This window comes from Phoca vitulina, unplaced genomic scaffold, assembly GCF_004348235.1.
Source record: "Phoca vitulina isolate PV1807 unplaced genomic scaffold, GSC_HSeal_1.0 scaffold13, whole genome shotgun sequence".
In the NCBI taxonomy this organism is placed as follows: domain Eukaryota; kingdom Metazoa; phylum Chordata; class Mammalia; order Carnivora; family Phocidae; genus Phoca; species Phoca vitulina.
In genome coordinates, this window is record NW_022589716.1 from 46,207,897 (window position 1) to 46,235,764 (window position 27,868).

Sequence of the window (27,868 nt, forward strand, 5' to 3'; positions counted from 1 at the left end):
TTACTGCCCTCCTAATTTATTAGCTACTGTTGATGTGCATTTTAATTCTATATATCTTTTAGCTCTGCAAGACATTATCATTATTGTTTTATACAGTAAATGTTCATTTAGAATTAACCCACACATTTACACTTTCATTGCTCTTCATTATCTCTTGCATCTTAGACTTTTCATCTAAGATACTTTCCTGCACCTGAAGTATATATGTTAGAGGAGGTCTACCAGATTTTGTTTCTCTGAAAATGTTTTTTTTCACCTGCATTTTCTGAAAGAATTTTCCCTCCCCAAACACCATAAAATAGTAAGAACTGATACTCATTCTATGTCTGCTGTGTACTATGCTTACTGTGTACTATGCTTAATGTGCTGGCTACATTTGAGGCATTATGTTATATCATCCTCATAATAAGCCTGTGAGCAGGTACTATTGTTATTCCAGTTTTACAGGTTAGGAAAAACTTACAGCAATTAAATGCTGTGCCTACAGCATGCAGTTAGAAGTGGCAGAACCAGAATGTGCACCCAGATATGTGGTCCTTAACACCATAACTACTAAGCTGTTGAATGAAGGAGGACATCATGGTATCACTGTATTTTTACAGCTTATTGATGAGACCAATAAGTGGGACCTAAATCTTATACAAATTTGGTGGTCCTCTTTTAGGAAAATATTACAAAATTACAAATACAAAATTAGGTATGAAAATGAATATTTACTTTTTTTCAGCTTTACTGAGGTTGATTGACAAAAATTGTATATGTTTAAGATATACATCCCAGGACCCTGAATCACGCTAATTAACACATCCATGACCTCACATAGTTACTTTTGTGTGTGTGCGCATGTGTGTGGTGAGAACACTAAAGCAAAGTTCAAGTATACAATACAGTATTGTTAACTATAGTCACCATGCTATGCATTTTCAGAACTTACTCATCTTATAACTGAAAGTTTGTAGCCTTTGACCACCATCACCATTCCCTCTATCCCAAGTCCCTGGCAACTACCATTCCAACTACCATTTGAACTTGGCTATTTTTGATTCCACATATAAATGAGATGGTATAGTATTTGGGTTTTTTTGTGTCCAGATTATTTCATTTAGCATAATGTCCTCCAGGTTCATCCTTGTGGCACATGGGCAGGATTTCTTTCCTTTTAATGGGTGAGTAAATTCCCCTGTGCGTGCATGTGTGTGTATCACATTTTCTTTACACCAACTCTGTCCAGTAGAACCTTCTGTGATGAAGGAAATGTTATATAATCCATGCTGTGCAATACAGCAACCATTAGACACATGTGGTATTGAATAATTTAAAATGTAGCTAGTGAGACTGAGGAACTGATTTTGAACTCTTATTTAATTGTAATTAGCTTAAATTAACACAAAGCTCTACATCTCTTTTTGTTTCAGTTTTTTTTTTTTTAAGATTTTTATTTATTCATTTGACAGAGAGAGACACAGTGAGAGAGGGAACACAAGCAGGGGGAGTGGGAGAGGGAGAAGCAGGCTCCCCGCCGAGCAGGGAGCCCGATGCGGGGCTCGATCCCAGGACCCTGCAATCATGACCCGAGCCAAAGGCAGACGCCTAACGACTGAGCCACCCATGCGTCCCTTGTTTCAGTTTTTTAAAATATCTATTTGATCTATCAATTTCTGAGGAAGTTATCTTAAAGTCCATGCAATTTTTGTGGATTTATCCTTTTATGATTTGTAAAAGTTTCTATTTTATATATTTCAAGGCTATTAAATGCAAAAGGGTCATGCCTGTTGAATCAGTTAGGGTTCTTGGTAGCAACAGCAGAAACCAACTTGGGCTGGCGTTAGCAAAATGGGGATTTATTGGAAGGAAGGTAGCTCAACAGATTGAGCAGAGTGGGAGGCTTGGCGGGAGCCTCCGTCAGGGCAGAGTGCTGCCATGGCTCCTTTACACGGCCGGCTGCTCTGGCCCTGGGCAGTGCTGCTAGAAAGCCCGCCGGCACGTAAAGCATGACAGGTGTCCAGGACAGCTGTTCCGTCTTCTTGCTTGTTACTCCCTATGGAGATGAAACAGCCTTTTCTCTCTTAGTTCCTGCCATCATTTTGGAATGCATCTTTTATCATTGCCACACTGGCTTACCGTTTTTGTTTTGCTTTGTTTTAGCTGGGTGAAGGCTTCTGGTGCCCTTATTCAAATTAATGCAGGCTGGGGCCTTTTACAATTTCAGAGTAGAGAGTTTTCTTCACTAATTTTGCTTCCTTCTGCTCATTTCAGTGTTTATTGGGGAGACTTTTTTTTTTAAGATTTATTTATTTGAGAGAGAGTGAGCATGTGGGGGTGGGGAGGGACAGAGGGAGAAGGAGAAGGAGAGAGAGAGAGAGAGAGAATCCTCAAGCAGACTCCATGCCCAGCACAGAGCCTGATGCGGGGCTTGATCCCAGGACCCTGAAATCATGACCTGAGCCGAAACCAAGAGTCAGATGCTTAACCGACTGTGCCACTCAGGTGCCCCAGGGAGACATTTTTTTTAAGCCATGTATGCATATTACCATCTTTCCTAGATATCTGTTACTTTATTTACATGGAATGAAAATTACTGCATTAGTGGCAAAGAAGCAAAGAAGACAACCAGTGAGTTTTCTTTCTTTCTTTTTCTTTTTTTAAGGATTTTATTTATTTGAGAGAGAGAGAGCAAGAGAGAGAGTATGAGTGGGGTGAGGGGCAGAGGGAAAAGCAGACTTCCCGCTGAGCAGGGAGCCCGATGCAGGGCTCGATTCCAGGACCCTGGGACCATGACCTGAGCCGAAGGCAGATGCTTAACTGACCGAGCCACGCAGGCGCCCCTCGAGTTTTCTTGAGTATGAAAGCTCTGAGATAGTGTACTAGATCACAGGCCTGATTATGGAGACTTGAACTCTCAGGAAGAGCGCAGACCCCACCACAGCTGTCACCCAGAATCACCTGGCAGCGCCGCACGCCTCCATGGGGCCATCCTGAATGCTGTCCTAAATTTCTACTAACAGAGCTCATAAAGTGAGGAATCAGTGCTTGGCATTTGTGTTTACTTATTTATGTGAGTTTGGGTTCTGGAAACATTATCACACTAACAAGGGAAAAGAAACGGGAGGTTGAACTCAGTGTTGGCTTTTTTCAATTCAGTTAATTTTCCAAAAATAGACACACTTAATGTAACAGCATCTTAATTATTAAAGGAGTTAGGAAGCTCTCCCTGCATCCTGACACCTCCAATAGTAAGCAATTTAAAACATTATTTTACATGAAGTAAATAAAAAATTCACATGATTTTTTTTGAAGTAAATGATGAGATGGCAAAGAAACTCCATCTTTGTGGTAGACTGCCTTGGGCTATACCCCCATGTGTTTTAGGGGGTGCTCTCTGCTGTTGGAGGTCCTTCTGTGGAAAAATTTGAGAAGCACACTGCAGTATAAATTTCATCCTTGAATTCAATCAGACTACCAGAAAACCAAAAACTTAGGGTATTTTTGTCCGTTGTAGAATTGTTTCCTTTTGACTTGCTCTTCAATGAAATGCTAACTTGCCATTTTATTCATTATAGGAGTATTATTGAGGGCATTTCCCGCTACTCTACATGAGGCTACAGTGAGAAGTTTCTCCCATGTTTAAAAGATATGTACCTTCTAAGCAGTGGTTTGCTCTTCCCTCGAGGACACTGCAAACAAGGCACGCTCTCCTTTCTGCTCTGGCCTCTAGTGAGATCAAAGATAAACTGGCTAGTGAAATACAGCTAGTGAAAAAGAACTTTATTTATTTATTTATTTATTTATAAAGATTTTATTTGACAGAGAGACAAAACAAGAAAAGAACACAAGCAGGGGCATTGGGAAAGGGAGAAGCAGGCTTCTTGCTGAGTAGGGAGCCCCACGTGGGGCTAGATCCCAGGCCCCTGGGATCATGACCTGAGCCGAAGGCAGACGCTTACCAACTGAGCCACCCAGCCACTCCTGAAAAAGAACTTTAGGTGCATTTGTGTACCAACTTCACCTTGTCTTCCTTGATTTTATTTTTCTATCTTTATTTTCCCTCCATTCAATTTCCCGATTTATTTTAATTTCTATCTTATTGTGGGGCATGCATCTCTCTATAAGCCATCTCAAATTCAATTTCATTTTGAGTGAATTGGCCTGTGAATAAATAATCAGTCGTAGAATGAGTAACAGACCTGAGGCTAAGTTGGCTTGTCCTCAGCTGAGGGGTGTTACCTGCCCTCTCTTGTGGTGAAGGAACCATGGGCCAGTGAAGGCCTCCATTTAAATGCCCCTGACTCAAGCAGGAAGAGGAGGGTCATGAGTGTCGCAGATAGGCATGACCAGCAGCTGATGGCCTCAGCTAGTGGAGGAGGCCAAGAGTCCATTCAAATGGGCAGAAAAGAAACAAACGAATGGCTGAGTATATGCAGTTGTCTAGCTGCAAAGGAGGTGGAAGGGGGAGCAACAGCTCTTTATAGCCCTCTAGAGATACCAGTGTAATTACAAAATCATGTTGCATAGTTACAGTCTTTGTCTATAAATTCAATTAGTTGATCAAAGATTTTATAGTTTCCACCAAGTTGAAGGAATGGATATGTAAAACCACTTGTGATCAAGAGATAATTGGCATTCGATGTAATGGATTGTAAATGAACTCCTACTAAGTATTCTGGGTTTATTTATAAGAAACATAGAATGCGTTTTATGCTTAAAGTTACATGTAGGAGTTAAAATAGGAAATGATTCTTTCAAGAAATATTTTGACTTTCATTTTCCCAAGAGGAAGACATTGTTTTTTAAAATGAGATTATGCTTTCTTTAAGCACAAGTGGAAGGTCTATGAGACAAAATTATCCAATACAGACTGTTATATTTAATATAAATATTGGTATGTTTGGATTTAGGTCACTATTTTATTATTTCTTTTATTTTTGTACCTTCATTTCTCCTTTCCTTCTTTTTGAATTATTTGAATATTCTTAATATCCCATTTTAATTTGTCTTGAGTTTTTAGCCACACCTGCTTGTATAGTTTTTTTTAGTAGTTGTTCTAAGGATCACAATATACATACTTAACTTTTAACAGACTAATTAATATATTATCATTTTGAGTGGAACATAGGAACCTTACTACCATGTAGTTCCTATGTCTACCCTTGGGGAAATGGTCCTCTCTGTATAACATTAACATACACTGAAAACTGGGCACCTGGGGCCTCAGTGGTTAAGTGTCTGCCTTTGGCTCAGGTCATGATCTCAGGGTCCAAGTAGGGCTCCCTGCTCAGTGGGGAGTCTGCTTCTCCCTCTCTGCCTACCCCTTGCCCTGCTTGTGCTCGCTCTCTCTCCCTCTCTCTCAAATAAGTTAAAAAAATTAAAAATTAAAAAAAAACCCATACACTGAAAACACTGTCAGACCATTCACCATAGCAACTTCTTTCTAAGTATGTCTCCTGAGGCAAGGGAAACAAAAGCAAAAACAAACTATTGGGACTTCATCAAGATATAAAGTTTCTGCACAGTGAAGGAAACAATCAACAAAACTAAAAGGCAACCTATGGAATGAGAGAAGATACTTGCAAATGACATATCCAATAAAGAGTTAGTATCCACAATATATAAAGAACTTATCAGACTCAACACCCCAAAACCAAAAAATCCAACTAAAAAATGGTCAGAAGACACGAACAGACATTTCTCCAAAGAACACATCCAGATGTCCAACAGATACATGAAAAGATGGTCAGCATCACTCATCAGGGAAATGCAATTCAAAACTACAATGAAATATCACCTCACATCTGTCAGAATGGCTAAAATCAACAACACAAGAAACAACAGGTGTTGGTGAGGATGTGGAGAAAAAGAAATACTTGTGCTTTGTTGGTGGGAATACCAAGTGGTGCAGCCACTGTGGGAAACAGTATGGAGGTCCCTCAAAAAGTTAAAAATAGTTATGATCCAGTAATCACACTACTGGGTATTTACCCAAAGAATACAAGAACACTAATCCAAAGGGATACATGCATCCTTATGTTTATAGCAGCATTATTTACAATAGCCAAGATATGGAAGCAGCCCAAGTGTTCATCAGCTGATGGAAGCTATATCTATCTACCTATCAGGTGATTGATCGATAATGGAATATTACTTAGCCATAAAAAAGAACAAAATCTTGCCATTGCAATGATGTGGATGGAGCTAGAGAGTATTATGCTAAGTGAAATAAGTCAGAGAAAGACAAACACCATATGATTTCACTCATATGTGGAATTTAAGAAACAAACAAGCAAAGGGGAGAGAGAGAGAGAGAGAGAGGCAAAGAAATCAAGAAACAGACCCTTAACTATGATGGTTACCAGAAAGAAGATGGGTTGGGGGATGGATGAAATAGGTGATGGGGATTGCAGTTGTGATGAGGCATGTACTTGCTGTGATGAGCACCAGGTGATGTATGGAAGTGTTGAATGACTATACTGTATACCTGAAACTAATATAATACTGTATGTTAACTAACTGGAAATAAAATAAAAACTTAAAAAAAAAAAACCACTGTCAGACAATGTTAAAATTTCTGCCGTCAACTGTCAAACATATTCTGAAGAACTGAAGAGGAGAAAAGTAGTCCGTTATATTTATCCAGGTATTTACCATTTCTGTTTCTCTTCCTTGATTCCTGAGGCTCCAACTTTCTCTGTATCATTTGCCTTTGATCTGAGGAATTTTCACTTTCCGTTGGCAGGTCTGTTGGCCATAAATCTCTTAGTTCTTCTCCATCAGAGAATGTCTTATCTTAATATTGCCCTCATTCCTGAAGGATATTTTTGCTGCATATACAATTCCAGATAATTATTTTTTTCCAGCGATTTAAAATTTTGTTCCATGCCTTCTGACCTAGCTGGAGAAATCCACACTCTTTTTAATACTTTCCCTTCATATGTTATCTATTCTTCTCTGGCTTCTTCAAGATCTTTTCCTTATCTTTAGTTTTTAGAAGTTTGGTTATAATGTGTCTGGGTGTGGTTTTTTCAAGTTTATCCTGTTTTTAGTTTGCTGAGTTTCTTTTTTAAATTTAAATTCAATTAATTAACATATAATGTATTATTAGTTTCAGAGGTAGAGTTCAGTGATTCATCAGTCTTATATAACACCCAGTATTCATTACATCAAATGCCCTTCTTAATGTCCCTCACCCAGTTACCCAATTCCCCACTCCCCCATCCAGCAACCCTCAGTTTGTTTCATATGATTAAGAGTCTCTTATGATTTGTCTCCCTCTCTGATTTCATCTTGTTTTATTTTTCCCTCCCTTCCCTTATGATCCTCTGTTTTGTTTCTTAAATTCCACATGAGTGAGATCATAGATAATTGTCTTCCTCTGATTGACTTATTTCAGTTTGTTGAGTTTCTTGAATCTGTAAGTGTATTTCATTAGCCAAATCTGGCAAGTTTTCAGCCATTATTCCTTTAAATATTTTTTCTTCAGCCACGTTCCTTCTCTTCCTTCTCCTTTCCTTCTGGGATCATGACATGACTATTAGACCTCTTAGTATTGCCTCATAGGTCCCCAAGGCTCTTCACTTTTTTTTTCCAATTTTTTTCTCTTTGTTATTCTGATGGGATAATTTGATTTATCATCTTCAAATGCACTCACTTTTCACTCTTTCCTGTCATCTCCATTGTGATATTGAGCCCATTCAATAATCTATTTATTATTTTGTTTTTCAGTTCCAAAATTTCCATTTGGTTCTTTTTTTTTTAATGACTTCTGTTTCTCTACTGAGACTTTCTATCTTTTCATACCTTTCAAAAGTAGTCACTTCTTGGAGCCCCAATATAAAAACTGCTTTAAAGTGCTTAGTTATTTCAAAATCCATGCCATCTCAGAGTTGGCATGTTGTCTTGTCTTCTCCCTTGTGAGATGTTGATATTTTCTGGGTTCTTGGTATGTCAAGTAATTTTGAATTACATATAGGCATTGTGAATATTATGATTCTGGGTCTTGTTTAGATCCTATTTAAAAAAATATTGATTTTTTTTTTTTTTAAGCAGAAAACTGCTCCAGTGAGGTACAACTTCAGTTCCCACCTACCTTTTGTGGGCTGTGCCCTCAATGTCTGCTCAGTTTTCAAAGCCCTTGCAATGTCATTGGGCTCTCGCCATGTGTGTGTTAAGCAGTGGCCAGGGAGGGACTGAGCACTGATTACTATTCACATCAGTTCTCAAAGACTTTCGTATACCATTTAGGGCTAAATCATCCATGTGCAGGTGGGGCATGAGCCCAGGAACTCATAACCAACTTTATGGGATCTATTTTTTTTTTTTTTTTTTTTTTGCTTGTCAAATGATCCTTTATTGAACTATTTTCCTTTGTAGTTCTAACTAACTAGCATTCCACTGCACCATATTGATGTCATCTATGATATCATGAGGGTGGCGGCCATCAACATTGCAGCCCAGAGTGGGCAGTCCCCAGGATCTCTTCAGTGGTTCCAGAGATGGTAACTGGCTAAAGCTAAATGGCTTTAGTGGCTAAAGCTCGGTGCTGCATCTGTCAGGCAATGTTGACAATCTCATCAAAAGTGGTATTTCCGTTGTGCTTAATGTTTTTCTGCTTTCTGTCTCTTGGTGGTTCCTTAAGGGCTTTGACAATCAGGGCAGAGGCAGAAGGTACCACTTCAATCTGGGTCTGTCTGTTCTGAATGGTCAGTTTCACGGTAATCCTTAGACCCTTCCAATGACCGGCTGCCTTGGAGATGTCATCACCAACCTTTTTTGGGGACAGACCCAGGGTGCTGATCTTTGGGGTCAGGGCAGATGTGGCACGACTGCCACACTCATGCACCTCAGGTATATGACTTTGATCTCCTTGGGGTCAAACTTAGGTGGCATGGTGGAGGTGGCTGGTGTCAGATGAACCTGGATTTGGGGCGAATGAAGACAGTTTCACCTTCGCTTTCTCTGAGCCAAAAACTATGGGATCGTTTTCTTGAGCTCGCTTCTATCTGCAATCTTCCTGACACTTTTTTGCCACTAGGAATTCCCTTGTTCCCCTTCTTGGTCTTCTGGCTAAAAAGCTGGGACTTTAGATTCCCCACGCTGCTGCACACTTTCCTCAAATGTGTTTGCTTCCAGGTCTAAGGGCCAGTAGATTGAGAGAGAAAGGCAATGAGGTCTTTCCTCACACCCTTGGGACCTAAGTTCCCCTGGTCGAGAGAGAAGGGTACCAGCCCAGCCTCTGCTGCTGTCAGTCACCACCTGCATTGCCTGAGGGCTGGGGTGGGAGAGAATGGAAAATGAAAAAGACAATATCCCCCACTTTCTCTGACCCCTGCGGTCCTCTTTCTTGTTCCTTGAAACAGAAGTAGAGGGCTTCCTTTAAAGCTCTTTCTATCCACACTTGGTGCAAAGTTCTGGGTTTCAGGCTGCCTTTGAGTCTCAGCCAGTGGCTACCAAGGGAAACAAATGGGGGAACTTGTCATTGATTTGCTGCTACCACAAGTTCTGGTTTTCCTCCCCAATCTGCCCATGACCATTTAGTTTCAGAGTTCTCAGGTAGCTGCTCCATGCATTCTGCCCAGGGGCATTGCTTGCATTCAGTGGGAGAGACAGGGTGACAGGTGCTTACTCCATCTTGACTGGAACCCAGTTTACAGTCTCTTGTTAAAATCAGGGAGATGGCCCTAGCTTTTGGTCCAAAGAAATGTTGGGGAGTTACCTTAGCAAAAAAATAAAGAACAAAGTTTCTATGATACATATGCCCAATGGAACACTATCCAGCCATAAAAATGAGCAAAGATGATCTCTATTATCTGATATAGAATGATTTCTGGGAGATATTGTTAAGTGAAAAAATTAAAATGCATATTTTTAAAGCATCTCCTCACACATTGCCTATTAGTTGTGAGGAAAAAATAGTTAACTCTACACTGGTGAAGTTAGACAGTATCTTGACCAGGTAAATAAAAATAACATTGCCAGTGAGGGGCAATGGACTTGATTTGCCTCTAGATGTCATGCCCTGAGAAGGACATAGCAGGGATGTAATATTCTAGCCAGAAATGCATAACCTGGGCTTTATCACAAGGAATCATCAACTGGATCTCAGAAGAGGAATATCTTATTTAAAAAGGGGGAAGATTGTATTATTTTAAAATGTCAATGTTATAAAAGGCAAAAAATGTATGTAGAAATATTTCAGATTTAAGGAAACTGAAGAGGCATATCGACAAAATGCAATACCTGATGGTAGATGGGTGTGGAGAGGAAAAAATGCTGTAAAGGACATTTTTAGGTCAATTGACAAAATTAGAATACTAAGAGTAGAATAAATAAAAGTATGAATCAATGTTAAAATTCCTAAAATTATTAGTTACACTGTGGTTATGTAAGAGATTATTTTTTTATTCCACACACTCCAGCATTTAGGGGTAAAGGGCATATGAATAGAATATGAAGAGAACAAAGTTCCGTACCTGTCTGCATGTATGAATATATACATACCTACGGCCAGATGGATTCAGTGACTAAGCAAATGCTAAATAAAGCAAAAGGGGCAACGTGTTAGCAATAGGTGAATCTGTGTATTGATTATGCTGTTTTTATTTTTGTGATTTTCTGTAAGCTTGAAATTATTAAAGAACAGAGTTCCCTAATTTCGGTTCCGTCGTGGCCATTGTGATGTCAATGTTGCAGGATCCCAGGCCTTTTCTGCTGCCTGCAGTCCATCCGATAGCAGACTTGCCCAGCCTTTCCCAGCTTGGAGATTGGAGAGAAAATCGTATGTCATGCTTACGAATCAATGTCAGTCCTTCAAGTTTGCAAAAACTTATAAAACATATATAGATCTGTATGCCAGCTCAGCACAGAGCACTGAGGCTGCGTTCCTATTCTTGGATGCTTTCTAGAAAAAAGAATGCAAAACCAGTGATTACATGGTAAGAAGAAACTCATGCAAGATGAACAGAGTGACAGTCTGCGAAAACCACCAGAGGCCGAATCTGTTCAGATACATCTTTTTACTTAGAAGTAATAAACCCTCTTTGTTTAAAGGTGGGTGGTTGGGATGGTGTAGAAGACACTGTCAGTGAGATCACTGACAGATCAGCTGTCAGCCATATCCTCTCTGTGATGTTTGTTCCAGAACATGCTGATTACATCCACCTGCTACTCTTTGCCTGAGGATTTTCTCTCAGCTCAAGTGGGGCAAGTCGGGAGTGCCAAGGAGTCAATCTGAGGATAAATACCTCAGATTCCCCACCATAGGGAACAACCCAGAGGCTGATCCACACTGTCTCTGAGTTTTCCAATGGGATTGAGTGCCAGTGGCCCACGGCGGTAACCTGCCTGTTAATTCTTCCTTGTGGCCCCGTTCCTTTCTTGTCTCACTCTCTTCCCCTCTCTCAGTGCCTCCCAGAACTATGTAAACTCAAATCCTGTCTCAGGCCTGTTTTTGGAGGAGCCCAGCCTTAAGTGGATGGTTACTTTTATTTATTGGAAACTTAGTTGGAAAATGAGGCCAATTGGTGTGGAGGGAAAAGCTGGTGTGGAACAGCAAGTTAGTCCCTTAGCAGTTAGGACAGGAACCGATGCAGTGAGGCCACAGGATTTCAGGATGGCATGTTAGCCTCTCTCTAGTGACAGGAGGTCCCACCTGTTGGAGGATATTACCTTCCTGATCCGCTGCACATGAACCATTGCTCTAGTGTCTAGAGAACAGTGCTGGGTGACCCGAGTGGCAGAGCAGGGTGAATTGATGGCTGTTGCACCATCTTGCCCTGTGTTGTGGAAGGTCTCTGGGAAGAACACAGATGGAAGTGAGAAAAGGCTAAGGCAGACTTGGGATGAGAAGCAATAGAAGGAGACACTTGTATGCCTCCCTCAACAGGAGCTTTAGAACCCATCATTTTTCCTCCTTTGCCTTGGTGGCCAGCAAGCTGAGCTAAATTCTGGAAATTTTTCTTAGCTTAGGTTTTCTGATAAACTTACCCCGTCCACTTATTACTAAGCATGTTTTTAGTTTCATTGCACCTATGCTTATTCTTTAAATTGTCTCCATTCTTTCTGGAAATACAAACGATATATATGACATATAAGAAACAAAAGGAGCAGCTCTCCTTCAGGATATTACAATTTTAGTACAATTTCTCTAGGGAGGACTGAAATAACAATGGTAAAACAGACAAATTTAATTATACTGTATTTCTCTCTGTGGCCGATAGTCCTAGGATAATGCAGAAATTGATTGTGTAGTTGCCACCGAAGTTTTTTGTTCCTTTCTCAACTTTTTATTTTGAGAAATTTGAAACAGTCGAAAGCAGAGTACAGTGAATACCTGAAAACTTTATATCTAGATTCAATAATAGTTAACGTGTTTCTGTATTTTTACTGCCTCCCTCATGTGTACACATGAACACCCATTTTCTTTTTCTGCAACCCTTAAAAATTAGTTGCAGACATGATACTTCACCCTTAAATACTCAGCATGCCTCTTCTAAGAATAAAGATATTTCTTTACATAATTACAATACCATTATCATACCTAAGAAAAAAACATTAATTCCATCACATTAAATAACATCCTGTCCATGTTCTGATTTCCCCAGTTGTCCCAAAAATGTCCTTACATGACTGTTCTTTTCAGTGAGAATCCAATAAACACTCACATGTTATGTTTGGTTTTTATGTCCCTCTGATCTCTTTTCATTGAGGATGGCACTATTTTTTTTTTTTTTTTTCCATGACACTAACTAACTTTTCTGGTCTGGGGCCAGCTTTCTTGTTTGAATGTCCACATTCTGAATCTGTTTCCTCATAGGGTCATTTAACTTGTTCCTCTCCCTTGTATTCCCTATAAATTGGAAATCTAGAGGCTTGATTAGACACAAGTTAATCATTTTGGTGGTGGTAGGTGGGCAAGAGTCCTTCCTACCGTATTATACAGAAAGAAAATACACAGCTGATCCTTGAACGACATGGGTTTGAATTGCATGGGTCTGCTTATATGCAGATTTGTTTCAACAAATACAGTGGAGTACTGTAAATAGACTTCCTCCTTATGATTTTAACAACATTTTGTTTTCTCTAGCTTATTTTAATATAACTATTATAGTATATAATGCATTCCTTCTACATTTATTATATATTCAATCAATTACAGTCAATAATGATTTTTGATGTTTAAATTATTCCAAATTTGGTCACTGACTGCCCTTTTAGGCTGGCTTCTCTGTCTTTTGATATGACTCCCTTAAGTGTTTGAGAGCTCGCTTGCTTTCTGGTATTACAAGATATCCTAAGCTCACCTCATAGTTTTTGTGCTTCAAACCTGGAATCAGCTATTTCTCTAAGGAGCACAGCTACCTTCTAAGCCTCTGGCTGAAAGCATTATTCCACTAATGTAGCAACTTTCAGTTTCGCCCTCACTTCACTCCTTCAGGGCTGGGACTGCATATATTTGTTCTCCAGGGCTTAACATAGGCTTATTACCTAGAAGTCATTCAATAAAGCTTTGTTGAATGAATGAACAACAGACATCAGCCAGGGCAGTGGTTCTCAATCCTGACTGCAAATTAGAAGAATCTGAAGAGCTTTGAAAAAATAACTGATGCCCAGGCCCCATACCCAAATATTCTGATTTAATTTGTCTGGCACAGAGAGACAACTTAGCCTCCTGGTTAAAAAATACAGACTTTGGGGCCCGACGATCTGGATTTTGAATTCGATTCAACATTTACCCTCTGTGTGACCTCTTTTAGGTGGCTTCTGTTTCCGCTGTAGTCTGTAAGGGTAATTAGAGTATCTACCTCACAGGTTCCTGTGAGAATTAAATAAATTAACATATGCAAAGCGCTCAGAACAGCTCCTAGCAGAGTCAACACCAGGTAACTGTTAGCTGTCCATTTGATTCTACATTTGTTAGTGAGGTAATTAATTTTTTGAAATACTTCCCAATGTGTTTTCTCTTTTTGATAACTCAGGTTTGTTCTCGGCAGCCTCTCTACCTTTAGGACTGGGCCCCACGCTGAATGAGAGAAGACAGAGAGGGGCTTTGAGAGGAATTCTTCCTGGGGATAAGGGAGGCAGAGAGATTCTCCGGTCCTGGGTGGAGGAATGACAGATTCCTGGGTCCCCTGGAATTATCCAAGGAAGATGGTGAACATGTGTCAGATGCGTTAAGGGGGACTGAAAGCAGAAGGGACTTAGGGCTGGACCCCGGGGGGGTCTCTCTGCCCAGAGCCCTGCCTGCTTGGGTAGCCAGGTAGCGCTGAAATGGAGAACCAGTGGGCTCCCTCAGCTTGCTCAAGGGGGTCCCGTGTTACCTTGGAAGGAATGGGAGAAGAGCTACAGATTGCAAATATGCACGTGTGCCAACTGGCTTCTGCAGGGGTAGGGGGTGAGGGGATCCTGCACCAGAGATTTAGGGGGAAACACGCTAAAACCAGAGGCTGGAAGAAAGCTGAGTCTCAAAGAGCCAGTAGTTGGGACGAGAGCCAGAGTGGGGGCTTTGTCAGAGGGAAGGCAGCTGAGCCCTCTGGGAGCAGCCACTCCTCGCGGGATATCCGAGAATGCTGGGGGCTCACTGGAGCTAGAAAACACGGGAGTGGGTCTTTGGTATTCAGTTCATTACAGCTGTCACCGAGATGTCTGCTCTCCAGGCTCACGCGGTCCCTCGAAAGGCAAGATTTCTGTGTCAAGCCTTGACACAGGGGTCTTGCAAGCTCTTAGGTCACTATATTCTCTCCTGGAGGCTTCAATGAGCAGGAAATAGGTTCCTGCCACTAGGTGTCACCTGCCACCACTGTCTCTCCTTGTCTCTAGAAACCTACATTTCTGTTCCTAGATGGAGCCATTTCTGCCTCTGCGAAGCCAAGAACTCGCCTCCATGCACTCTCCCTGTGCGCAGTTCAGCTAATTCTCCGCATTAGCGTCAAACACCAAAGCTGAATTACTTTGGGGGGGGGGGAAAGAAAGGGGAAGAGCTCCTTTTCCCTTAATAACAGCTTTATTGAGATATAATCTACATACCATAAAATTAATCTTTTAAAAAACGTACAATTCCACGTGTTTTAGTATATTCACAGAGCTGTGCCACCATCACCACCATCTAATTTCAAAACATTTCTCCTTACAAAGCAACCTGTACCCTGTACCCATTAGCAGTCATTTCTTGTTCCTGATTCTCCCTGACAACCACAAATCTACTTTCTATCTCTATGCATCTGCCTTTTCTGCACATTTCATATAAATGGAATCATACAAGGTCTTTTGTGATAGCCTTCTTTTACTTAGCATAGTGTTTTCAAGATTCATTTACGTGGTAGTTTGTGTTAGTACGCCATTCCTTTTTATTGCCAAATAATATTCCACTGTATGAATGTACCATATTTCCTTTGTGCATTCATTAGTTGATAGAGATTTGGGTTGTTTCTACTTTTAGGCTGTTAAAAACCCTGCTGCTGTGAACATTCATGTACAGGTGTTTGTGTGGACATGTATTTTCAATTCTCTTGGGTCTATAACTAGGAGTGGAATTGCTGGGTCCCGTGACAACTCTACGTTTAACCTTTTGAGGAGCTGTCGGACAGTTTTATAAAGCAACTGCCCCATTTTACATTTTCACCAGCAATGCATGAGGGTTCCAGTTTTTCCAACCCTTGTCAACATTTGTTACTTATTTTCTTTATTATAGCCATCCCAGTGGTGGTAAAGTGTTATCTCTTTATGGTTTTGATTTGCATTTCCCTGATGGCTAAAGGATATTGACCTCTAGTTGTCTTGCAATGATGCTGAGCACTGGCCATTTGTTTATAACTGGAGAAATGTCTATTCAGGTCCTTTGTCAACTTTAAAAAATGGGTTATTTTTCTTTTTATGACTGAATTGTAAGAGTTCTTAATATATCCTAGATACAAGTCTCTTATCCGATATGGGGTTTGCAAATATTTTCTCTCATCCTATGGGTTCTTTTCATTTTCTGGATGGTGCCCTTTGAAGTACAAAGGTTTTTAATTTCAGTGTACAATATCCCTATTTTTTCTTTTTTGTTTGTGCTCAGGTGTATCTAAGAAACCACTGCCTAATTCAGGATCACAAAGATTTATGCCTATGTTTTCTTCTAAGAGTTTTACAGTTTAAGCTCTTATGTTTAGATTGTGGATCTACTTTGAGTTCATTTTTGTCCATGGGTGAGGTAGGAGTCCAACTTCATTCACTTGCATGTGGATATCCAATTATTCCTGCACCATTTGTTGAAAAAGAGATCCCTTCCTCATTGAATTGTCTTGGCACCCTTGTACCACCCTGGAATGTCAAGTGTATTCCACTGATCTATATGTCCGTTATTGTGCTGGTACTACACAGTCTTGATTATTATAGCTTTGAAGTAAGTTTTGAAATTAGGAAGTGTGAGTCTTCTAATTTTGTTCTTTTTCAAGACTTTTGCATATTCTTAGGTCTCTTGCATTTCCACATAAATTTTAGGGTCAGCTTGTTAATTTTTCTGTGCAATATCTTACATTTCATTTAGGTTTTCAATTTCTTTTCATGATGTTTTGCAGTTTTCAGTGTGTAAGTCCTGCTTAGGTCACGTTTATTCCTAAGTATTTTATTCTTTTTGATACTATTATAAATGGAATTGTTTTCTTAATTTCATTTTCAGATTGTTCATTGTGAGTGTATAGAAATACAATTGTTTTTTGTATATTGATCTTGCATCCTGCAACCTTGCTGAATTCATTTATTAGCTCTAAAAGCTTTTTTGGTGTTTGGATTCTTTAGGATTTTTCTAAATAAAAGATCATGCCATATGCAATTATTTATTCTTTTCTGATCTGGATGCCTTTTATTTATTTTTCTTTCCTAATTGCCCTCATTGGAACCTCCAGTATAATGTTGAATAGAAGTGGCAAAAATAGACATTCTTGTCTTGTTCCCGATTTTAGGAGGAAAGATTTCAGTTCTTGACCACTAAGTTTGATGTTAACTGTGAGGTTCTCACAGATGCCCCTTACCACGTTGTGGAAATTCCCTTCTATTTCTAGTTTGCTGGGTATTACTATCATGGAAGGGTGTTGGATTCTGACAAATTCTTTTTCTGCATGTATTGAAATGATTGACCTGTTTTTTGTCCTTCATTCTACAAATACGGTGTCTTGCATTGGTTAATCTTCATATGGTGAACCCACTTTGCATTCTTCGGATAAATCCTGCTTGGCATGGTGTATAATTTTTTTGGTGTGTTGCTGGATTCAGTATGCTTGTATTTTGTGGAGGATTTCTGCATCCTTATTCATAAAGGATATTGACCTCTAGTTGTCTTGCAATGTCTTTGTCTAGTTTTGGTATCAGAATGAATTGGAAAGTGTTCTCTCCTCTTCTATATTTTGTAAGTTTGTGAAGGATTGGTGTTAATGAGCTCTGAAGTTTTTGAAACATAATCTTGGCTTCCTCACTCTGTTGGAGGTGGAGAAAGAGGTTTGGTTTTTGTTTTTGTCCCTCCCCACCCCACTCTGCCCTGGTGAGTCCCAGGACTCTGTCAAGAACTGTGCAGAGTCTGAGATTTTGCATGTTAGCTTGTTACAGTTTTGTGGACACTGAGAGATGCTGTGAAACTCCTAGGTCTGAGGTGAAGGACAATGTCACTCACAGCAAGAGCAGTAGCAGGGTGTCAGCATTAGCTATTTGAGACCCAGTTCCCCCAGGGCAACATGAAGACTGACAGGTGATACCTGGACTGTCAGTGCACTGCATTATAGGAGAGGAACCCCGAGCTGAGGGGCCCCGAATCTTTTTTTTTAAGATTAATTAATTATTTATTTGGAGGGAGGGGCAGAAGTACAGGGAGAGGGAGACAGCAGACTCCCCACTGAGCACGGAGCCTGGTGAGGGGCTCGATCCCACGACCCTGAGATCATGACCCAAGCCAAAATCAAAAGTCAGGTGCCTAAGCGACTGAGCCACCCAGGGGCCTCAGGACCCCAAATCTTTTATAATGGCCAGTAAGCATGCCTGCCTTTTACCATGGAGGGAGACACCGTTTCTGTCTTCTGGGCTGTATGCTATACAAACCTGCTTAAAAAGATAGTCCAGCACAAAGACAGTGTTTCTGCTCAGAAGACATGCCTGAGACCACAGAGAATTATCTCCCAACAGACGTACTTGTTAATATTTTCCTTCATACCCCCCCGTTATTCCTCCATTATATGTACTATTATTTATACATTTTAAATTTAGTTTTTATCAGTTGTACATGCACATGATGTAAAGAGTCAAACAGCTTTATAAGACGTATTCCTTAAAAACAGTCATCTCCTCCCCTCCTCCCCATTTACTGCTCCTCTATCAACTCTGGCTGGGTCTTCTGGCATTGAGCACTGGATCTGTAAATAGCATTTTTTATACTACTGCCACTTCTTGATTTCTCAGATGAAGGTATTGACTCTTGGCGTCCACTGTGGAAAATGTGGTTTCACCTTTCTTTCACATCCCCACATCTGCCTACTTTCTGGTTTCTCATTTTTCCAGGAGAGTTAAGGTGTCCTTTTGGTCAGCTCAAGATTTAATATTTATATTATTAGACGTTATTCTTATAAAAGCTATTCACAGATGAGCCGTGTGCTGTACTTTTCCTTTCCTGTGCAAAGTCAGTTGTTTGATTTTGTTAGTTTTCATTGCTCTTCTCCAAACGTCTAAATGTCTAGATCTTTCAAAACATTATGATTTGATCAGTTTTCTCTGCTGGAGGTCTCCTCCCACAGAGCCGTTTGAGCTGCTCCATTCTGTGTGGTTGCTCTTCAGGCCTGCCATGCCGGTGGCCATTCTCAGGTACCCCCCTGCCCGCCCAACATCTTCCTGGAATTTCTTCCTCTCTATTGTATTTGATCCTGTTTCCTGGATCCCATGTCAACTCTTTTTTGGTTTATATGTCCATTTTTGGTGAATCACATCCTTTTAATAAAAGGGCACAGAGGAGATACATGTTTGAGACATTGCTTGGCTGAATTTGTGCCCTTGTGCTTAATGAATAGTTCAGTTGGTATAAAAGTGCAGGTGGAAAATAATTTCCCCCTAGAATCTTTGAAGGCATTTGTTTCATTTTCTTCTAGCTTCCAAGGTCATGGTTCAGAATCAGATGTCATTCTGATTCTTGACACTTTATGAAACTTTTTTTCCTCTCTCTCTGGAAGCTTTTGGGATCTTTTATTTGTCCCCAATGTTTTGTAATGTCACAGGGATGTGCTTCAGTTTGAGTTTGCTTTCATCCACTGTGTATCTTTCACATGGTGTATCCTTGCAATCTGGTGACTTCAGTTCTGGGAAAATTTCTTAATTTATTTCACAGATGATTTATTCCTCCCCATTTTCTCCGCTCTTCTTTACTGGAACTCCTCTTATTCAAATGTCGGACCTTTTGGACTTGTTTTCTCTCTCACTTTCCATCGAATTGCTTTTCGCTCTGCTTTCTGAGAAGTTCCTCCCACTCCAGGTTTCCTATTGTATATTTAATTTCTACTACCATATTTTTAATTTCCAAAAAGTCCTTTAAATATACTTTTCTTCTTCCATTGATGCAATGTTTTCTCTTATGTCCCTGAGGCTACTTCTCCTGTTATAGTTTCTGTTTCGTCCAAGTTACTTTTCTTTACTTTGACTTTTGTCTCTGATAGACATACTTTCCTCAAATCTCTGATAGTCTCCAGCGGTTTGCTCATCTTTAAGAGTTGGATGCCATGGAAGATTTCTCTGTGAGGTTCTCCATGGGGTGATTTGGCTTTGCCTTATTTCAGGGCTGGCCAGGTCCCCAGAGACGAGTCTTCCAGTCCCCTGCCTGGAGGCTATGGTTGCCCACATTCTGGGAGCCAGGGAAGGAAGAAAGGTGGGGATCTCAATATTCTGTGTGCAGTTGTTCACTTACTCTGCCTTCCACTCCTGGCCTCAGCTTCGGTCTCCACTAGGGTGGAGGAGGGGCTCTGCGTCCCTAGTGAGAGTGGGGCAGGAGATTCAGGTCTTGCTTTCTTTCACCCAGGATCACCTTCATTCCCTCCTCCAGAGGTTCCTACTGTTGCCAGTTCCTGAGGCTGCCTGGGGTTCTGTGCTACAAATCTGGGGGTTTTGTTTGTTTATTTGTTTGCTTTTCCTGTGGCCAGTTCAGGATCGAACTTTCTAAGGTCTGGTTAATTACTACTCATTCATCTGCCCTCCAGCTTCCAAAATTTGATTGCTGTTGCCCTCCCTCTTCTTTCCTTTGTCCAACTGGGTTTATTCCTTTTACTATCATTTTAGTGGGGTTTGGGGAGAAAATAGAGGTGTTCAAACTAGTATTTTAACCAAAACCAAATTATTATATTTATTACATGTTTACATATCTGTCTGTCCCATTTTGGACATCTTGATGGCATCCCAAATGCTTATCAAAAGTTGTTTCAATCACCAAATTTTTACTGAATTAACTAAATAGATTATAAGAGATTAATGTCTTGATTGTGGTTTCCTGACTAAATAAATGGGATGACTAGGTTTGTGTCACACGAGGAGAGAAAATTCAGTGCCTGTTTTTAGGTCTGATGCTGAGGTTGCTGGGTCATAAGAGGCATGCTATTATACAATTGCTCTATTTTTCATAAAACCCCAGTGATGATTCATTCAGCTAATCCCAGCAAATCCACCATGTTAGAACCAAATAATTAAAATGGACTTTGAGAGCTCACCTGGTAAATCCCTTTCCCTCTGGCTGAAAGCATCATTAGGCCACTATAGTACCAAGAAAAGAGGTGGTCTCGTGGTATGAGCGTAGACTGCTTGAAAAGCTGGAGGATGTCAGTTCTCTACCTCATTATTATATAAGGAAGGGAAGACACAAGACAAAACAGAATATCTTCCAGGTCCTTAGACACTAATTACCACCCATCCCTCTGGATGTCCTGAGGCTACCTTTTGTAATTCTCTGTTCTCTTCTGGTCAAGAGAAAGCCAAAAGCCAGAGGATGGGGAGGAGGTGTGTGATCGCAGCTGGGGGAGAGCCCTGGCGGGTGTGTGGGTCCAGCAGCTGGGATCTCTCTCCTGACTCCTCGTGTCCCTCTTTATACCCAGAGCATGAACCAGGGGGCACTTATCAGATCTCCTTCCTGAGCCAGGTTTCTTGCTACTATGATAGATTCCTTTACACAAGCACATGTTGTTTAATATAAAAGATATTAAAAGTGTTTAAAAAACCTCTTTGGAAAGTCCTCTGAAGAAAGAGTGGGAAAGGAAAATTAAAGCTTTTTATTATGGGAATGTTCAAGCATTCACAAAAGTAGTGAAATAATGCCCTGATGCATCCATTATCCAACCTTAACAATTATCAACATTTTACTAATGCTGTAAAATCTGCTCTTGCCCCCCTCACCCCCCTGACTTTTTAAAAAGTATTTGCTGGAGTAGATGAAAGCGAATTTCAGACAGCATATCATTGTCACCCATAAATACTTCTAAATGATCTCTAATTGTTCGCGTTCTTCTTTTTTTCTTTCTCCTTTATACAAAACCACAATGCCATTATTATCATAACCTAATGATGAACAATTCCCTACTATCCTCTAATATTCCAGTCCATATTAAAATTTTCTGGACTATCTGAAAAATATCTTTTTACAGAGGATTTGTCTGAATCAAGAGCCAAATAAGGCCCACTCATTGTATTTGGTTCATTTATCTCCTGTCTTTTTTAGTTTGTAATGATAACTACATTCTTTAACTTCCATATAACGATGTGCATTAACAATGAAGGTGGGTTTGTGAAAGGCTTGGCTTAGCTGCAGTGTCAGCTTTATTTGAATCTGGCACCCTACCAAAGTTTTAAGTGCTCTGGAGGCATGCTTTTCATGGATATGTACTGACCCAGTGCTTCTATTAGTGAGGCTAGAATTGAACAGTTAGTCATTTTAATATAACTGCACTCTGCCTTATTTACTGATGCAACTAGTCAAGCTTTGCAGAGAGTTGCTTATTAGCTTTGTGCATATTTAAAAATTTCCCTGGTATGTTAAAAATGATAAATCCATACTGTATATTGCAAAGATGGTACAATTTGATACTTGGGAACTAAGTGTAGTAACATATGCATTAGGTATTATTTCAGAAATGCTTTCAAGCAATTTATTTGAAGTGGGAGTAATGGAGAAGTAATAAGTGGGTCCTCTGAGGGTGGGATCTGTTGGTCAATAAAGACAGGGATAAAATCCAACACTTCCGGTCATGACTCTACTTCTGCCTGTTCTTCACGTTTTCAAATCTCTTGTTAGCCCTGCAATTGGATTAGACTTGCTTCTCCCATTTCTCTTCTCCTCTTATTCAGCTAAGAGTTATTGAGTGCCAGACACATTATAAACTAGATCTCATTTAACTCGTACAGTAGCCCGTGGAGGTAGCAGCTCCCTTTTGCAGATGTGAAAACCCAAGTTCAGAGCTTCGGTGAGCTGCTCAGGGTCACTGAACTCTGAAGGCCGGGCTTTTGCCAGGGCTCAGCCTGCTCTCAGGATTATTCTTTGGTGGCAGGGTCAATTAAGGGGGGGGTATTAAAGTCAATGCTGAGGGAGGTTATAAAGCATTTAAAATTGGATCAATTTACCTGCTCCGTGGAATCCCCCGCAGACATAGAGCTTGCCATCCACCGTTCCTGCATTGGTAGAATTGGTTCGAAGGGAGAGCAGGGGACTTGGCATAGGTGGGCCCTCTCTCCAGAAGTCCCCCTCAGGGTTATAGATCTCCACCACATCAAGGCACTTTCGAACCTGGCCTTTGTCTCGACCTACACAGCCAATTCCACCTACAGAGAATGGTACACAGAAATGAGATGACCAAGAACTGTAATTTCCCTGTGGCTAGCACCCCTTTCCTCTTACAGTCTGTATCACACATTTACGGGCCTCTGACTTTTCTCTGTCTTGCCTGGTACTACTTCTCAGATAATTTCTAAGCAATAGTGATGTCTGCTCTGTACTCCATAGCCAAGTTTAATACCATTTTTTTAGAGTGTTCTGTTTGTGCTTATGCATGAAGCGGATTCCACTGCAGGCTTTGTGTTCTACAATATGCAACGCTGGTTCACACCATGAGCAACCCCTTTAGGATAAGAATTTCAGGTTTGCATGTGAGTGCAACTCGACTCTGACATCTGTCTTTCAGTTGATCGTTAGCAATGATTTCACTGACCTGCCAGTAGGGATGCGTCCTTTCTCTTCCTCATCGATGTAAACCTGTCTCTTCCTCTCTTCTTAGGTTGCATGAACTTTTCCCTATTAGGGAAGGGCCATTCTTTGATAAATTTCAGGTTTAGGGTCAAAGAAAGGCTCCAAACCCAAATGCCCAGTGCATCTCCCATTTTTGGATGGTATGGTTCACTCAACAGATATTCACTGGTTTCCTATGTTATCAAGGCAACATGCTAAATGATAAGAAGTTTAGGAAGATGAATAAGGCATATTTTCTGCCATTAAGAAATTAATGCAGTGGGAAAAGGGTCACATATGCAAATAAATAGGTAGACAACATGGTGACAGGTAACTGAAAACAGATACCAATTAGGTATCTGTAAGTAACAGTGGTGATGGCAGAGAACTATGGAGGAAGTCTTTTTTTTTTTTTTTTCCTCTTTGCTGATGGAGCCCGGCCTGTTTCCTCTGTCAGTATGGATCCAGGGAGTGAGGCTATCAACTCAGGAAGCTCTTAGCAGCTTTCTCTCTTATCCAACTGGATAAATAATTTAGCCCATCCCAGTGCCAAGCGTGAGCTGCAGCGTTTCCGAGGAGGGGAGCACGCTGGCTTTGGTTAACTGCACGGCTCTGCTGTTCACGGCTCTCTTTCAGTGTGGTAGAGGTTTCTTAGTTCAACAAAAAGGGGAATTTCTGATTTGTGGGGCAAGACAGCCTTAAAGAAGAGGATTTATCACCAGCGGCTAAACCTGGCAGCCACCCATCAGGTAAGAATGAGATGCTTTAGTTACCTGCTCCCCAAGACCCAGGAGAGAGATTACTAGGCTGGATGATATTACAACCACTTCAGAAGACCTATTAACAAGGGGAAGCAAACAGGTTAAATGCAAGTCACTGGGAGTCAGGCTGGGGCATGCTGAGCAACCAGCATCCTGAACATAACTTAGAAGTTTCAATAAAAGCCCATTAGAAAAGCTTCCCCAACATAATGCATACAAAGAATGGGTATTATTCTCTTGGTTTTTGAAATAATTAGGGCGCTTGCCATTTCTGTTTCTCTGTTACTAAGTGTATTTAATTATAATGTCCAGCCCTTCTGCTGCTCTTTGAAACATGTGCCTTTTCTGTTTGGTTGGCAGACCGCGCACACGCTCTACTCGAGGGTGCCCTGGCTGGCGGGGCATTGTCTCGGCTTCTGGCCATTAACGCCCGAATGCACTCTCCGTCTCACTTGGATGTAATCCCACCAACAGGTACACTTAGAGTGTCACTCTGTGACAGCAGACTAATGAGCTTAAACTGAAGGTGAATCCTGATTAGATAAATAATCAAATACAAGCGTGATCTTTATTAATAAGTCAGCAGCAGCACTACAAGAGAACTCTTTTGATGAGAGAAATCTAGGGTAGGATCAGTACATCTTTAGAATTTCAATGAGATACCTCCATATCTTTAATTTATATGCTATCAGAACCTCTCAGCCTGACTTTTCTTTATTCAAAACAGACCAATGAATAGAAATTATCTTTGCAAGTCATGCCCAAATCGACCTCGAATGCAAACTATATACCTTAGGGTTTTTTTGGTGGTGGGGGACAGAGGAGGGAGAAAATGATAGGACAATGCCTCCCTCTCGTTTTTGTTTCTACAAAGATGAAGACCCACTCTTGTGTTTCGCTGCTATAGATTCTTCCCCTTCTGTGGGTGCGCACATGCAAAGCCTGTCAGGGAGCTGGCTGAGGGCACCGGTGAGACGACCTCCTAGGACTCCCTGTCCGCAGCACCTGGCCTACAGTGGTATTGGCTCCCTGCTTCTGCCTGCTGGGCTGCCTTCAGGTGGCAGGCTTACTCTATTCTTCCCTGGGCTGGATCCAAAAGAGGAAGGGGATTGTGTAATTGCTTGGGCAAACTCCCAAAGTTACTTGCATTGCTAAAGAAGCTTTTGAAACAAGCTTTAGTAAATATGTTTACTGTCGTAGGCTCTCTTGTGACACAGAAAAAAAGCAGGTAGGCTTTTGGAAACAGATCCTGGTTCATACGCTTCTGTCCATTTCCTAATGGGGTCCATATAACCTCTCTAGGCCACAATTTTCTCATCTGTAAATGAAGGATAATAATCAATTTCATAAGTTGTGGCAAAGAGTAAGTTATTACACAACTGTAATGGGGGAGAAGGGCATTACTACTGGAATTTCTTTATTCTCATGTACTGCTTGTGAACAAAGTGGTTAGCACGTAGCAGGTACTCAGTCCAGTTAATTCTTTTTCCTGCATGTTCTAGAGCATTGGGTGTTGGGTGTTGGAAGTAGCTGAAATCTCACATTTGTTTTCTCTGAATTTAACTATTTGCTAGATCTATAGTTGATGGTTACTGACTGTGTGGTCAAATCTCTCTTAAAAGTTTCTTCCAAGGTTGGGTAGAGACAATCAAAAGGTCAGAGGGCTGCCATTCAAGCAGGCCAAGCCCTCACCTCCTCCATCAGGTGGGGAGGAAGGCTCCCGGACGGCATTTAGAGGAATTCATCTGGTCCTGAACGTCTGAGAGAGGTAGGAGCTGTCAGGTGACGTCCCAAAGGCCGGACAAGGACTTTGCAGCCCCAGGCCTCCAGGAGTGAGGCTGGCCCACACATCTGAGTGGATGGGCTACTTTCTGACTCGCATGTCAAATGCAATCTGTTCACTGCTGATATAATGCCTGTGACCATTTTGTTCTCACTGGAGTTGTCTGCTCTCTGAGTTTTTTTACTCTCATTTTAGAGTTCCCGATGTGGAGACCAAGACCCTAGAAGACATGATCTTGTCCCTTTCTTAGTCTAACACAGTCGTCTCGGGTGTTTTCAGAAAAAAAAGTCCTTGAGGACTGGGTTGAAAGCACGCTTATCTGCCATTTACAAAATTCCGGGTGACGCCAGCCCTGCTTATTTTGTGTGAACATGGGCTGGTAGTCCTCATTTATAATAAGGCCATTCTCTTCACTGGCTAACCCTTTACTGCCCTTTGCCAGTTTTTTCTCACCAGGCTAAGAAAACAGTCATCCGTCTGCATTGTGGTCGCTCTTCAAAACACAGTGCAATGAAAATCAAATAAAAGAGTTGAAAAGGAAGATCAAGTTCCATTTGTTAAAGCTTGATTTTGCTTGATTTTGGAGGGAAAATCAGGTGTTTGCAACGTCTTACATTTCCACTGGAATTAGAAATACATTTCCAAGTGGAATTGTAGGCAGCTGAATAGTTAAGTTCTGTCACTGAGCCCGTGGGTGCCAAATAAGCTGCAATTACAAAGTTGCTGCCCCACCTGATTCTGAATGGCCCTTGGGCTTTATGTCTTGACCTGATATTGGGGCATCAGTGGATTTCACTATGTGAGTCAAGTCTGGCCTCACCCTGTCAGTTCTTTCAAGCCCTGGGCCCGTCTTTCCCTCATTCCTTCCCTATTCCTCTTCACTAGCTTTTCCTGTGGGCCCCAGCCGGTCAGAAGGCTGAGCTGGTATGGGGAGAACAAGGGAAAGCCTGGGAAAGGTGGGTAGGAGCATGCTTAGAGGATGGCCTAGAGATGTCGCAACAGGTCAGAGGTGACAGGGCACAGCCTCAGATGAATATCACCACCATCCAACTTGGTTCAGCACCCTCCGTATCTCATCTGACACCCAATTCTGTTGGTTGCACCTCCTCAACTCTTCTCGGGTCTATCCCTTCCTTGAAAGATACACAAGCTTTCATGATCCAGACACTGTCTGGAGCTTCACATTTCCTCCAACACACCCTACCGCCTTATGCTCCAGGCACGCTGGGCTGCTGGCAGTTCCCCAAACAGGTTAAGGCCATTCAGCTCTTGGCCTTTGCTTAGGCTGGTCTCTGCCTAGAATGGTCTCTCCTCCTCCTCCTCCCCCACTTCATAAACTCCTACCTCTCTTTTAAGGCTCAGTTCAGTAGTCACCACTAAGAAATCTTTCATGTCTAGGGGCGCCTGGCTGGCTCAGTCCGTAGAGCATGCAACTCTTAACCTTGGGTTGTGAGTTAGAGCCCCACGTTGGGTGTAGAGATTACTTAAAAATAAAAAATCTTAAAAGAAGTCTTTTATGTCTCTCTATACAAAATTGGCCATTCCTTTCTTTGGGCTTCCACTGTCCTTTGAACAGAAATCAGATTCCTATAAAATATATTGCTCTTTATTTATGTTTGTCTATTAGATTAGATTGTAAGTCACTTGAGGGCAGAATAGTGTCTAATTCACATCTGCATCCTCAATACTTTTTATAGATAGTTAAGAAATAAAAATTTAACTAAATGCATAAATGGATCAGCTCCTCACCTTCATCCCAGGTATCTTTTTTTCTTATACTTTTTTTGTCAAAACAAAAGGCGATGACTGGTTTTCTAGAATGGGGAAGCCCTGGGTCCAGAGAGCTGAAAACTCACTTCCTGTCAGTTTATAAAGGTCATCTTCTTAAGGATATAGGAATCTCGGCCCAGGTATTGGGAGAAATTGTTGGTGTGAGTCTGTTTTTGGGCTCCTCTCTTCCCCCAGGTTAGCCTGCCTAAAGAATCAGTAACTTCTCTTAACCTGGGCTGGACTTAACCTGACAGGACACAGGTCAACACTCTGCAAATACTTCTCTAAAGTGGCCTTGTGAGAACTAGTCGTCAGATATATTCCACAGCTGAAAAATGTAGACACACAGGATATAAA

The 27,868-nt window shown here is 41.1% G+C and overlaps 1 protein-coding gene across 1 annotated transcript in view; it reads right to left on the reverse strand.

Annotated features, from left to right (window-relative positions):
* The window catches only part of KBTBD12 (kelch repeat and BTB domain containing 12), a 68,629-nt gene that overhangs the window by 1,819 nt on the left and 38,942 nt on the right, over positions 1-27,868 (reverse strand). The window contains exon 5 of the mRNA XM_032412159.1: positions 22,597-22,794. Coding sequence (XP_032268050.1) covers positions 22,597-22,794 — 198 coding nt within the window. The remainder of the gene's footprint in view (positions 1-22,596; positions 22,795-27,868) is intronic.